The sequence below is a fragment of the Erythrolamprus reginae genome, chromosome Z (genome assembly GCF_031021105.1).
Source record: "Erythrolamprus reginae isolate rEryReg1 chromosome Z, rEryReg1.hap1, whole genome shotgun sequence".
Classification (NCBI taxonomy): domain Eukaryota; kingdom Metazoa; phylum Chordata; class Lepidosauria; order Squamata; family Dipsadidae; genus Erythrolamprus; species Erythrolamprus reginae.
In genome coordinates, this window is record NC_091963.1 from 103,300,230 (window position 1) to 103,314,203 (window position 13,974).

The 13,974-nt window shown below is 43.4% G+C and overlaps 1 protein-coding gene across 2 annotated transcripts in view; it reads right to left on the reverse strand.

The window, feature by feature from the left end:
• Nucleotides 1–812: 812 nt before the first annotated feature.
• The window catches only part of CACNB1 (calcium voltage-gated channel auxiliary subunit beta 1), an 85,098-nt gene continuing 71,936 nt past the window's right edge, over nucleotides 813–13,974 (reverse strand). For both annotated transcript variants that reach the window (XM_070728857.1, XM_070728856.1), the window contains exons 10-14: nucleotides 13,648–13,757; nucleotides 10,094–10,245; nucleotides 7,073–7,168; nucleotides 5,405–5,590; nucleotides 813–1,758 (exon numbers count right to left, since the gene is read on the reverse strand). In XM_070728857.1, coding sequence (XP_070584958.1) covers nucleotides 1,252–1,758; nucleotides 5,405–5,590; nucleotides 7,073–7,168; nucleotides 10,094–10,245; nucleotides 13,648–13,757 — 1,051 coding nt within the window. In that variant the 3' untranslated portion in view covers nucleotides 813–1,251. The remainder of the gene's footprint in view (nucleotides 1,759–5,404; nucleotides 5,591–7,072; nucleotides 7,169–10,093; nucleotides 10,246–13,647; nucleotides 13,758–13,974) is intronic.

A 13,974-nucleotide genomic window follows, 5' to 3' on the forward strand; every position in this document is an offset into this window, starting at 1 on the left:
CCCTGTGATGGAGGCCATGTGTTTGTTATTTTACCTGGAACTTATCTAGCATGTTATGAGGAAAAGGAAGACAAGCTAGTTTCACCAAAGGAGAAGAAAAATCCTCAGGAAGAAAGAAGCAACAGCAAGATGGATTGACAGGGAAGGTTTCCACAAGAGAAGGCACCTCCTGCAACAAAGGCAAAGGGAGTCTAGCCTAGCATTGCCTCCTTGTGGGCTCAGGGGAGTGAGAGAGCTGGCCTGCCTTTTATCTGCCTAATGCCCCAGGCCAGGCTATCACACATGCTGGGAAGAGCTTTCCAAAGTCAGTACTAAGAGCCAGACAACAATTTACAGGGATGTCAAAGACTTTCTCTGCCAGGCACATGGCACATACCACACGTACATGCATGCAATTCTGTATGATCAGAATCTGCCCAGCATGCAAATACGAACAGAAGGGCCCTGAGCAGAGGCACTGGAGGGCTGAAGCACTTAAGGCAGCCTTCTCCAACATGACAACTTCCAGATGTGCTGGCTAGGAATCACGCAGTTATGGCAACAGGCCTGGAGGCTGTCAAAATGGAGAAGGCTGATTTAAGGTGATTTGTGTTGTAATTCTTTTCTAGGCACTGGAAAAGGTCTGGCAATGAACAAATCTTGGGAGAAAAATTGAGAATTGTATTTATCTCCCTCCCCCCCCACACACACACTGGCGGGCTGGTTGCAGCACCATAAGACAGCAAAGAATGACACTTAAAATTGAAAGAGGAGAGGAAGTCCTCTTCCTCCAGAAGCTGTTTGGCTTTGGCTGGGGACAGGAGCAAAGGACTTTGGAAGAGCCAGTCTGTGGCCACTGTCCACTCCAGCCATTCCACAAGCATCTGGGGTAATTGGAGGCACCAGTGGAGATCAACCTTCTCCATGTCCTTCCACCCTTGAATTTAAGGACAATTGTGATTCTTCATGATCTTGTGGTAAAGCCCAGGCAGTGCTGCTGGCAGGGAGAGGATGTTAAAGTTGTTGGCACAAATGGCAAAGAGGGAGGATGGAGGGTGTTCCCAGACAAGGAGGGGCATTGAATTACAGGCCTGGTCAATGGTGGTGTGGCTTTGGGGGTGCAAACAGTACAGCCATCAAGCTCTTCCTGTGGGGCTGAAGGCCACTCTTTTAGGGACAGCCTCTGCCCTCATTGGCTCTCAGCTGTCATCCCCAAAGGTTTGAGTGGGAACAAGCTTCTCTCTAGGTGGATAAAAGCCCGCCATTGAGGCCTTAACGGATATAAGCATCACGCCCCCAGTCTTCCATATTGTTTTGGTTATGACCTAGAGCTTCCAGCTCTTCCTCTTCCTGGCAGTAGCGTTCCCGCCCTTTGCCCCGCCCACGCAGAGACCGATTATGGTTTTGTCGGTCAGGCTCCTCGGCTTCCAGGGAGCCTTGGCACTGGGGGGAATGATGACCGCGGCCCTGGAAGTGATGAGGCTCAGGTTCTTCAGCCTCCCAGGCGCCCTGACGGTGGCTCAGGCAAGGAGGCTCCGACTCCTCATAAGGGTCAGTTTCAATGTCCATGCAGGAATCCGTTGGGTCGGTGTAAGCAGAATCACGACTGCCCGGCATCTCCGAATCAAAGGTGTCTTGTCTGGAAAGGCCTCGGGCAGCCAAGTGAGAAGGTGGCACCGTTGAACGGATCTGGCCATGTCCCACTGGCTGCCCTGTGTAGCTGTGGAGGCCAGGATGCTCGGGGTCATGGGACTCCTCCCCATGCACCAAATAGGGTCCCTGATTGAAAGAAGCAGATATCGCACACCATGCAAATGAACAGAAGAAAAAGATAAAACAATGTTAGTGCAGCCACCACACAGCAGCAGTAACATCCTCCAACTGGTTAGAATGAGACATTATTGAACTCTAGTCTTGTGAATCACCCTAGATTTAAGAAAGCAATCAGCCTTCCCCTCCCCAGGCCAAGACAAACCATTTTTTTTTGTTTGGTAGCATTCCCTCTTCTTCCTCTCCAAGCAGATGAACAAGAAAATCCTCATGCACCTTAATGCCAAAGAGACTTGCAAAGAAATAAAGAAGATGGACAATTGAGGGATTGAGAAATTAGGGGTGTCGGGAGAGAGATTTGGAACAGTAGTGCTGCTGGTTAATTATAATGGCTGTTGTGAGCCGCCCCGAGTCTTCGGAGAGGGGCGGCATGCAAATCTAATAAATTGAATTGAATTGAATAAAGTCCAGACTTAAGGGCGGTAAAGTGTACTCTTAGGCAATAATGTATATTACTTCACTTACTTCAACAGAAAACAAACCATGCCATGCTGCATTTTGGGTCTCCAAACTCGGATCTAGAATTTTGCCCCCAAATTATTCCCTGAATAGCATCACCAGGAAAAAGGGAAATAGCTTCAGAGAAGAATGTTAATTCTGGCATGTTGTCAGAAATTGCGGTTTGGATGTAGTTTTGGACAAGTTTTGAAGAATCAATGTGAACTAGAACAGGAATGAGAATTTTCTGGCCCTCCAATTGGATTTTTCTCACCATCACTCTTTCTTCCAGATTTGGCTATGTTTCACTCCTTGTCACACCCACACCCACACACCCACACACGTACATGCACACATGTAGTTATTTAAGGGGGAAAATGTGACTTTTCTATTGTTTCTATAATGTTAGAAAGACTTACCATCCAGTTTGATAACCTGCAAGATTTCAGCATATATAGCTCAAGATCAAGATATATCAAGATCAAAGTGACAGCATATTGCTCTGCGGGTAGTCCTCAACATACAACCACAATTGAGCCCAACATTTCTGTTAAGTCAGGCAGTTGTTAAGTGAGTTTTGCCCCATTTTAAAATCTTTCTTGCCACAGTTGTCAAATGACTCACAGCAGTTGTTTAGTTAGTGGCATAGTTGTTACGTAAATGTAGCTTCCCAATTGATTTTGCTTATCAGAATGTCCAAAAAAATTGACCCTTGGACACTGCAACCATCATAAATGAGAGTCAGTTGCCCAGTGTCTGAATTTTGATCAGATGCCAATGGGGAAGATACAACAGGTATAAGTGTGAAAAATGGCCATAGATCACTTTTTTTCAGTGCTGTTATAACTTCAAATGGTCACTAAATGAATTGTTGTAAGTCGAGGACTACCTTTACCTGGATTTTGATCAAGTTCTGACACAATGCCATTTATAGATAATTAGTAGATCATTAATCCATTGAGTCTCATCATGCAGACCCATTAAAAAAGCAAGGGAGGCCAATTGGGGAAAGGATCAACTTAAAGGATGAGATTCATAGGTATGGTTACCACTTCAGAGCCTGCACTTTTCTAAAAACAAAAAGCATGTGACATTTTTCATCATATACTCAAACATCTATTTGAAACAAGGAAAACTCCATTTTCTGAAGTATAGGAACAGATTAAATTCACTCCTGAAAAAAATAAACTATTATAGTCAGGGTGCAAGTTCATATTTTCAACTAAAGAAAGAAACATATTAGATGAGCCTCACACCAGAAGTTAGTTTACTAGGTGCAAAGATGAGGGATCTAGTTAAAGTAAAAAGATAAGACATTGCATAATGTGACGTGGAAGGTGCTGATTTTGACAAATGGGATGCTGATTCTGATTAGTGTTGTCTTGTCTACTAATAGCTTAGGAAGCTGGAAGGGACATTGTTTTGATAAGTTGCAACAATGATTACGGTAAGTTTTAGACAGTACAGTGGTACCTCGGTTCTCGAACGCCTTGGTTTTCGTACATTTCGGATACCGAACAAAATTTTCTGCAGAAATTTGCTTCAATATCCAAACAAAAATTTGGATACTAAACAGAAAATTTTGTTTACTATTCAAAATGTGCGACCAGGGCAGGTTTGCAAAGCAGCTGAGGGGATGGGGTGAGAGGGAATGGGAGTCGGGATCTGAAACGCCCCTCCTGGCCACCCTCTTAACAGCCTCCCAGTCTCTACCGTCTAACTGCTCCAAGCTGCAGGAAGGGTAGGGCTGGCTGCAATACCGGTAGCTTTGGGGGGCTCCTTTCCTCAGTGGTTCAGTTTGTTACCTCCAGGCAGCTGCACCAACTTTTTCTTTCCCGGCGGCGGTGGCGGTCCCGGCGGCTTCCCTTCATCACGTGATGTTCCCGACGCTGCTGCTGCTGCTCCTTGAAGGGAAGCCACTGGAGCTGCCGCCGCCGGGAAAGAAAAAGTTGGTGCAGCTGCCTGGGGGTAACAAACTGAACCGTTGAGGAAAAGAGTCCCCCGAAGCTGCCAGTATTGCAACCAGCCCTACCCTTCCTGCAGCTTGGAGCAGTTAGACGGTAGAGACTGGGAGGCTGTTAAGAGGGCGGCCAGGAGGGGCGTGTCAGATCCCGACTCCCATTCCCTCCCATCCCGTCCCCTCAGATCTTTATCCCACAGGAAATAGAGGAAGTAGATTTAATTGGTTCCCAGCAAGTCAATGGGCTGGGAACTAATTAAATCCATTTCCATTATTTCCTATGGGATAAATTAATTCGGTTCTCGACCAAATCGGTTCTCGACCACACTTGCGGAACGAATTGTGGTCGAGAGCCGAGGTACCACTGTATATTATTTGGAGAGGCAGTAGTAGTGGGCTTTTTATAATATCACTCCACTGAAACTTCTTCAACCCTGGTGTATTCCAGATGTGCTGAAGTTCAACAGAGAGAATTTTCAGCATACTGAAAATTCACATAGTTGAGTTGAAACCAATACAACCGAGGAGTACCAAATTGGAGAATAATTAGCTTTTGAGTACAGCCCTTGTCTACATTCTTACACTCTTTTTAGGAATACAATAGGAACTTAAGCATGGCAGAGGAGGTTAATGGAAACCAGGGCACTTTTGTGGCATAGTAACCCAGCTTCTGCGTTCATGTACATACATTTGCAAAAAGCTTGGTCAATTCCTGCATGGCTTGGCAAGAAAGCGAAGGAAAATGAATGCCTTTATGGCTCCTAGGATACCATTTTACCATGATTAACTGCAATATCTTCCCTCCAGACCCAGTGTCCTAGCATGCAATGCTTGTTAAGACAAAGGCAGGGGGAGATGTAGGCACATAGGAAAACATCACAAGGCCATCCTTTCAAGAAAATTAGTGTACGTTTTGAAAAGGCGGAAGGATCCTTAGCAGAGAGAGGTGTAAGGCAGAGAGGAGAAATATAGAGTGATCACCTTCACTGAACAGCAGTACCAACAATCCTTGGAGGGCAAGCGGGAGCCTTGTGGATAGGTCTCCCTTATTTCTTCTTTCTGGAGCAACATCCCAGTTTTTCCAGAAAACTACAATTCGTGTTCTTCAACCCGGATTGCTCCACTCAGCCCCTCGTCCAGGCTGCCCCTCCCACCCCAGAACCCCAGGTTGCGCTTGAGGGAGGTCAGCACTTGTACCTGGAGGTTGGAGACCGGGGCGGGGCTCGCAGCCAAGGCAGCAGTTGCCATGGTGCGGGTTAGCAATGGATTGGGTGGGTTACTGCTAGGAGGATGGGTGGCCTTCCAGTAGGCTTCCAGGTACTCGGCCAGGTGTTCACAAGCATCTTCCAGTTGGTTTTCATCCAGAATGATGTCAAACATTTCCTGCAGAAAAACAGGATGAAGAGTAGCAGTAAATTGGTCCAATGAGAGAAGTAGAAAGATGGCGCTAGGGGTGGGAAATGGGGTGGAAGATCAGGAGCAGCAATAAGAGGAGGAGGAAGTAAACAGATTTTATGAATAGAAGCCAGTGGGCTGAAGTAGTAGGTTTTCAAAAACACAATCTTCTCCAATTTCCAGAGGGTAAACCTTGGGAGATAGGCAACCAAGAGTTGAAGAGGAGAGCTACAATATGATCTTTCCTGTACCACCTGTTTTGTGTTAGCTCTGCCCCAGCTCCTGCCCCAAGGACTGTGGATGTGGGAGAGACATCCACATGCTGCAGGCCTGTTTTGCCTCCGATGGAATCTGATGATGAAGGCTCCTCTGACCAAGAAGACATGAGTGACAGGGAGGAGGAGAGAGTGGCAGACAGCTCAGAAGGAGATCAATTATCTAGCTCCTCCTTGGATTCAGAACAAGAGTTAATGATACAGCCATGCATGCGGAGAGCGATACATAGGCAGCAACAACTGAGAGATTATTATCAAAGAAAATGAGGCCACCTGTGGTTGGGTGGGGCTGTGGTAATTAGCGAGGCTGCTATAAATAGCAGCCTGTGGGTTTTGTGACTGCTTTACTGACTTTGACTTTTTGTGTTCTGATTTTTCCCCGCTCTGAAACTAAACCAGAGCAAAGTGTGTTTCACTTTGTGAAAGAAGAAGGACTGTGAATTGCCTCAAAGCTGCAAGCTAAGTATCACAGAACTGATAAGGGACTTGTACAAATTACCAGTTTGGTTGGAGATGAGTGCTCTTTGCTATACCAAAAGAGGGCTTAGTTTAAGTGAATTTTCATTATAAAGAACATTGTTTTGAATTTTCAAACGTGTGTGTGTCTGAAATTTGTACCTGTGAATTTTTGGGAGGAGTCTGCCAGAGAGCCCGACAGAACACCACCTAAGTTTGCTTAAATCCTTCAGATACAATAAAGGACACTACTCCATTACTGTATTGAAAAACTATTCTGGTGCAAGTGAAATGGCCATTGTAATAGAGAAAGAGGGAAATCTATATTGCTATTTTTTTTACTAGTAGTAAAATAGTTTTTGGTAAGCCTTTCCTCTGTATGAGCATGCTGGCCAAGCATATTAGGAATTGTAATCCATCATCTCTGGAAATCAACAGTAGAAAAGACCAGTCTACACATGATACTGAGCACAGAAGAGTCATGATAACTTCCCTATTTGGCTTGCTTTGTAAGTATGGGCAAAGATATAGATCAAGAACTTATCTAAAGAATGGAATATCACAACAGAGGCTGAAATTTGAAGTCTGATACCACAAAGATATGGACAGGGCAAACTGGTGTTGGTGAGAAGGGGACCAAATGCTTCATTTGCATGGTGTAAGTCAGATTGGAAAACATAGAAAGAAAAATTGAAGGGATCCTGACCATTAGGCTGCTGCGTCCAGTGTGAGAACTTACTGGGGGACATTGTGCCAACTTGTCTGATGCCACCATTTGCACATTCAAGTGCTTGGCCTGGGATTTACCTCTAGATTTCACCAACCTTTGCAGCACCTGTTGGGAAAGAATGGAGACAGGATCAGAACAAACCAATTATTAATAGGGAGGAAGATACTTCCAAGCAACTCTTGCTGTCATCCTTCTCCTAAAGAAACACTTGCCATTATATGAACATTTATCATATTTTGGAATATAAGACACACCTTTCTCCTCCCCCCCCCCAAAAAGAGGGTGAAAATCTGGCTGCGTCTTACACTCTGAATGTAGCCCCATCCATCCTCTGAAACAGATGCTTCAGAGGCAGGGGGTGGAAAGCAATGAACCTGCTGCTTAAATTCACCTCTGGGAACAGCTGATTGGGGATATTCCGGGAGGCAGATCCACCTGCCACAATCATCTTTTTTTCTTATTTTCCTCCCCCAAAACAAAAGGTGAGTCTTATAGTCCGAAATATACGTATATACAGGGAAGAGGTATTCCTCTGAACACAGAGCCTTTATTCCTCTGAATAAATAGTCACAGCAAGAAGACTACATTTCAAATTGTGAAGATGAAGTAGCAATTTGGAATGGATAAATTGGAGTGGTAATAGAGCAATGTTTTTGCCTTTCGCCTCCTGCCTTCATTTTCTAGCATTTCGTGTAAAAACGAATGTGTCTCTTCTTGACATCTTAAATAACTCCTTTGAGCCTGAAGAGTTTCTAAAGTAGTTGGGCCCATGATCTAATTTGTCACAAGTTATTTCCTTATGTGCAGTTGCTTTGAAAAGAAGCAAACAAAAAAAAAAGGCTACAAATGGATTTGTATGAACTATGTGCGGTCTTTACATCTAACAGAGCGTAATTCCACCTCTGCATGATCACACACAATTTTAAGCAAGCTATTAAAATAAGATCAAGTTTAAGCAAGCTATTAAAATAAGATGAAGTTTAAGCAAGCTATTAAAATAAGATCAAGTTTTTGAAAGGAGAAAATGTGAAACACAAATAGCCTGGGTAAAAACTGGAAAACTCTTTGGTCTTTGCTGCATTCAGGGACCAGGACTGGACTTGCTGTTTCTTGTATCTTGTTAATTATCTTTCTATGATCAAGTTTTCATCCAAGTCTCACCTACATTATGGTTACTATATTCCCATCACAAAAGTCAGATTGCAACTATAAGCAATTAAGGAAAACAATATTGTAAAATTAGCTACTTTTTATGTTTCTTCTACTATTAGTGGTTTCCTATTTCAAATTTAGACCATAGAGGCATTCATTAAGGCCCATGGAAAAGGAAACCAGTGGTAAAATGTATGGAAAAATAGGGAGTTGGATGACACAGAAATTGAACAAACAAACAAACTTATATATTTCTTAAATAAATAAACTCATTAAAGAAGCAGCCTCAGCACTACCAGAATCAATCATGCAGGTACTTCAAAAAATGACCAGCCCTACAGTCACAAGCCAAAGAAGGCAGTTTATTCAATTTTGTTGAAACAAGGTTTTCCCCCGGTAACCAGTAGTTTTAACAATATACAGGAAACAAGGAAAGAACATAACTAATGAAAAATAAGAAAATAAATGCATTTCTGATCATCTGAGGAATATTATTTTTTTAAGGCTGTTTAACCTCTTCCCCTTTAATAACAGAACTTCTACAGGAATAAATCAACAAAATAAGTGCTGTAATTCATTAGACACAACACAGGATTTTCATGCAAATGTTAACAATCCCTGACACCAAAAGGGCTGGGAAATATTTCTTCCTGAAATCATGAAGAACAGTGGCAGCCAATGAAAACAGTGTAAGGTAAGTGCACCACTGGCTCTATGGTTTCTATATAACGTGTGCATTCTCCTCTGTAATTTAGCAGTAACCAGTTTAATAACTTGTGTTAGAAGTACTTATAGTATATGTCTTTTATGCACTCCTTCTGAGGTAAACATTCCTATATGCTTGTGATCAGTAATGGGCAGCTAAATTTTTTACTGCCACACTGGGTGTGGCTTAATGGTCATGTGACTGGCCAGGAGTGGCTTGCCAGCCATGTGACCAGGTGGGAGTGGCTTGAATGATCATCATCATTTAAGTGAACTGTTAAGTCCTCGACTTACAACCTTACCAATGTTGCTCGCTGGGGTGACAATTTGCTTCGCACTTCCTGCGCTCTCCTTCCTGCGTCACCCCCGCCTGAGGCTGGATAGCTAGGTGAACGGGTGCTGCCAGAAGCATAAATGCTGCCAGTGCAGCTTCCACCCACGCATTCTGCTTGCACCTCAGGCGGGAGTTGGCCGTGGGAGGCTGGAGGGGAGCTGGGCAAGAGAGAGGGAAGCTCACCCGAGGCCAGAAAAGAGGAAAGAGGGAAAAAGCAAGGAGTGCAGATGCAGGAGAAAAAAGGAGAGCTGAGCCGAGCCCGGTAATCCAGGAAGTGACTGCCGCCGATCAACTGGAGCTTTATTTCTGCCGGTGGAACTGCATTCCACCCTATCCTACCTGCTGCCCACCCGCTTGTGATGGCGAACCTATGGCATACATGCCAGAGGTGGCATGCAAAGCCCTCTCTGCTGGCATGTGCACCATTGCCGTAGATCAGATCCCGGTGGCATTTCTTTTGTGAGCTACTGTTTCCCTACAAACAACAAAACAGAAGCTCACGAAAGTTCTTATCTCTTGCCGTGCTGTCCCTGTTGGGATGCCCCTCCTCCTGCCGGCCAGGTGGTCTTCGGGTCTCTGCTGCGCATGCGCATGGCTGTACTCGTGTATTTCCATGCATATCCATGTTCACGTGCATTCACGCACATTCACATCTTTCAGTTCGGGCACTCAGTGCTATAAACTATTCTCACCTGCCCACACCCCACTTAGGTACCATATGAATTTTCTAATTTATTTTGGCACCAAGTCCCTCTATGACCGCCCACCTTTCTTTTCCAAACCAGGAGGAAGGTAATTTGTTAGTAGAATCAGGTGGAAGAAAAAGGGGGTTTGTTCACCTTTGGGGAAGAGATCTTGATGTAGACGATAATAGGTGCTAATGAGGTCTTGGAGAGTTGAGCTGGATGATTAATGGTGTCTGCATCCAAGGCAACTAGTTGTAATGTTCGAGCCAATTCAAAGATGCGCTCTATCTCGCTCTGCACTTCAGCTGCCAAGGCAGAGAACAAGCACCAGAGAAGGAGAAGACAAGATCAGCACTGCCAGGGAGGAAAAAAATAGCTGCAAGAATCAACTGCCCTGTGATAGTTCTAGAACCATGATGGCGAACCTATGGCACACATTCCACAAGTGGCCTGCGGGTCCATTTCGGTGGGCATGTGAACTCAGGTCCGGCACGCATATGCACACTGGCTAGCTGATTTTGGGGCCTTCTGGGCCCACTGGGGGTCTGGAAACAACCTGTTTTCAGCCCCTGTTGGGGAGGCCATTTTCGTCCTTCCCAGACTGCTAAAAAGACTCTGGAGCTTGGAGAGAGCGGAAAAAATCCACAGACTTTTCAGTTCAGCCAGAACTTGCCATTTGCTGCTTGCTCCTACCATTATCAGAAATGGCCATTTTCTGCCCATTTGAGGGCCTCCGGGGTGTGTGGAAAAAGCCGTTTTCACCCTCCCTAGGCTCCTAGAAGCCTGCGGAGAGTGAAAAACAGGCATGCCATCACATGCCAGGAGTGGGGGTGGGGTCACTTGCATATGCGTGGGAGCATATGGAATTATGGGTTTGGGCACGCACACATGTGCCCCCCTGCGCCTCCTATTGGCACAAAACCAAAAATGGTCCACCATCACTATTCTATAACAATCTTTCTCAACCTTGTTTGCTTCTGAAGAACTAGACATTCCAATTATGGAATTCTGAGAAATGCTATCAAACAAAAAAAAAAACCCACACAACAGATTTGGGGATTTCTTTACTGTACCCTTCTGTAGTATCTGTTCAATGCATGACATGAAATCAGTTATAATTACCCCATAACTCACTTATTTTCACTATTATATTTAGGTGCCACAGCTATAACGCCTATCATTGTGAGATTATGGCTGATGATGCCTTTGAAAAAAGGATACACTGATTAAATCTGCCTATTTTATAGGACAAAGATTAATTTTTTTCATTTCTGAATGGTCAACAATCAGTCTGATGCACTGACAGTTTGGTTTAAAGTCATCCCTCAAATGAAGAAAAGTGAAGTAACTGCTAGCCAAAGAAACAAGTTTGAAGTATAAAAACGAAGGCTAAGTTTTGATTCACAAAGCCTGATCCAGTTTTAAATATTTCTATTTGTATTTATTTTTCTTTGAAGTTTTCAATGTAAGTCCAATTGTGTGAAACTCCCAAAATTTTCTAGGCAGCATGACATTAATGAGAATTCTGGGAGTCAAAGAGTACAAACTTGCAGGGTACCAAAATTGGAAATGTCCAAGAAATAAATAAATAGATAGATAAATAAATAAATCTAAATATAGAATCTATTTATTTTTAAATAAATAAATAAATAGATAAATAAATAAATCTAAATATAGAATCTATTTATTTATTTCTAAATAAATAAATAGATAGATAAATAAATAAATCTAAATATAGAATCTATTTATTTATTTCTAAATAAATAAATAAATAGATAGATAAATAAATAAATCTAAATATAGAATCTATTTATTTATTTCTAAATAAATAGATAGATAGATAAATAAATAAATCTAAATATAGAATCTGTAACCTTTTACAACCAAGTGATTTCTCTAACAGTGTTAGAGCATTAAGCCTACTTAAAGATATGTCCCATTGAATTTCACTGGGTTTCTCCCAAGTAAATATGAGTAGGGCTGCAACCAAAACATTAAGCATTGTTGCTGTCCTTATGATGGCCATCAACTGGGGGGGGGGGAGAGACATTATTTTTTGGATTTGGTTTGGCTCATTAAGATCTTAGGAAATGAATGAAAGTGAAAAACGAGTCTGCATTTTTCACTTCCCAAACACAATTAAAAATCCAAAAAAAATATGTTTTAAACATTTCAGCAAGAGTGAAGCATATTTTATTGTTCTGGTTTTGAACACCCTCTGCCCCATTAACTTAAAACATATCTCCCATGCTGAACTTAACCATGTTAAATTGGCACTTGGAAGGAACACTGGAGAGCTTGTGAAGTTAAAGGTTACATACCCAAGACATCTGTATCAGGAGCACAGAAAGGAAGAGGATGCGCAGACACATGGGAAGGAAAATTGTGGGAAGGGGAGGGGGGAAAAGAGAAGAGTGAGTCGAAGTCATTGGGAAGCAGTGATAGATGCCTACAAGACTGATGAAATCACAACATGGGGAGGGATTAAAAATAGAGAAGGCTGCTGACAAACCCAACTGCTTTCTCCTTTTTCAGTTGTTGTTTGAGAAGGAACATTCTTCCTCATGCACAGAAGTGTATGGGATTTAAAATGCACCCTATAAAAATTCTGATCCCATTGTCCATGCTCTGCGTATTTTAGGGTTCCCCCACTTCCATTCCTGGATATAGATAAATTCATGTTGTTGCAGAGACCATCCCAATGCCCTGCTCAAGGACTGTGTCAAAGGGGGTCTGTCGGGGAGAAGGGGGGAAAGAGACAACACTACAAAAAAAACTATTTAAAAAAAAATCATCCAGGAAAAAGATACAGTGATACCTTGTCTTACAAACTTAATTGGTTCCGGGATGAGGTTCTTAAGGTGAAAAGTTTGTAAGACGAAACAATGTTTCCCACAGGAATCAATGGAAAAGCTATTAATGCGTGCCAGGGCAAAATTCGCCCCTTTTGCCAGCTGAAGCGCCCGTTTTTGCGCTGCTGGGATTCCCCTGAGGCTCTCCTCCATGGGAAAACCCACCTCCAGACTTCTGTGTTTTTGCGATGCTGCAGGGGAATCCCAGCAGGGGAATTCTAGCATCGCAAAAATGAGTGCTTTGCTGGCAACGGAAGTCCAGAGGTGGGGTTTCCCAGCGAAGGGAGCATCAGTGAAATTGTAGCATCGCAAAAACACCGAAGTCCTCAAAACCCTACCTCCGGACCTCTGTGTTTTTGCAATGCTGCAATTTCACTGAGGCTCCCCTCGCTGGGAAGCCCCATCTCTGGACTTTCGTTGCCAGCGAAGCACCCGTTTTTGCGCTGCTGGGATGCCACTGCAGCATCACAAAAACACGGAAGTCCAGAGGTGGGGTTTCCCATGGAGGGGAATCTCAGCAGCGCAAAAATAGGTGCTTCGCTGGCAATGGAAGTCCGGAGGTGGGGCATCCCAGTGGTGGTGGTGGGTTTGTAAGGTGAAAATAGTTTGTAAAAAGAGGCAAAAAAATCTTAAACCCCAGGTTTGTATCTCGAAAAGTTTGTATGACGAGGCGTTTGTAAGACGAGGTATCACTGTATTCTCAACTGATACAGATTAGAGTTAGATAAGGCTCAGTTAACATGCAAAATGTTAGTGTAATGTGATCTGCCTTCTCTTTCCCACCCATGATTTCAACAGGGGAAAAAAAATCGTGATAATTTTCTTTTTAGAAGAAAACAAAGATCTGAAGTTTACCCAGACTGGAACGGGTACTGGACCGCTCAATGATGGTGTGTTTGCTAGGATTGTTGAGGACTGAGCGCTTAGCCAGAGATATATCAGCCGTCACACGTGTAATGGATATTCTGTAGGAGACACAGAGGGATGAATAGCTGAAGAAGCCAACTTCATTCGCCAGGTATTCCCACCAGATCACTAGGATGTATTTCTGGTACTAGAACCAGAAAAAGGAATCTACATATCTGCCAATGGACGTTTAATAATCTCAGCCCAACCAAACCGAAACTGGTTTCGCTTCACTAGGAATTAGAAAAGGAGTTTTTAAGAAACCACACACAAAAA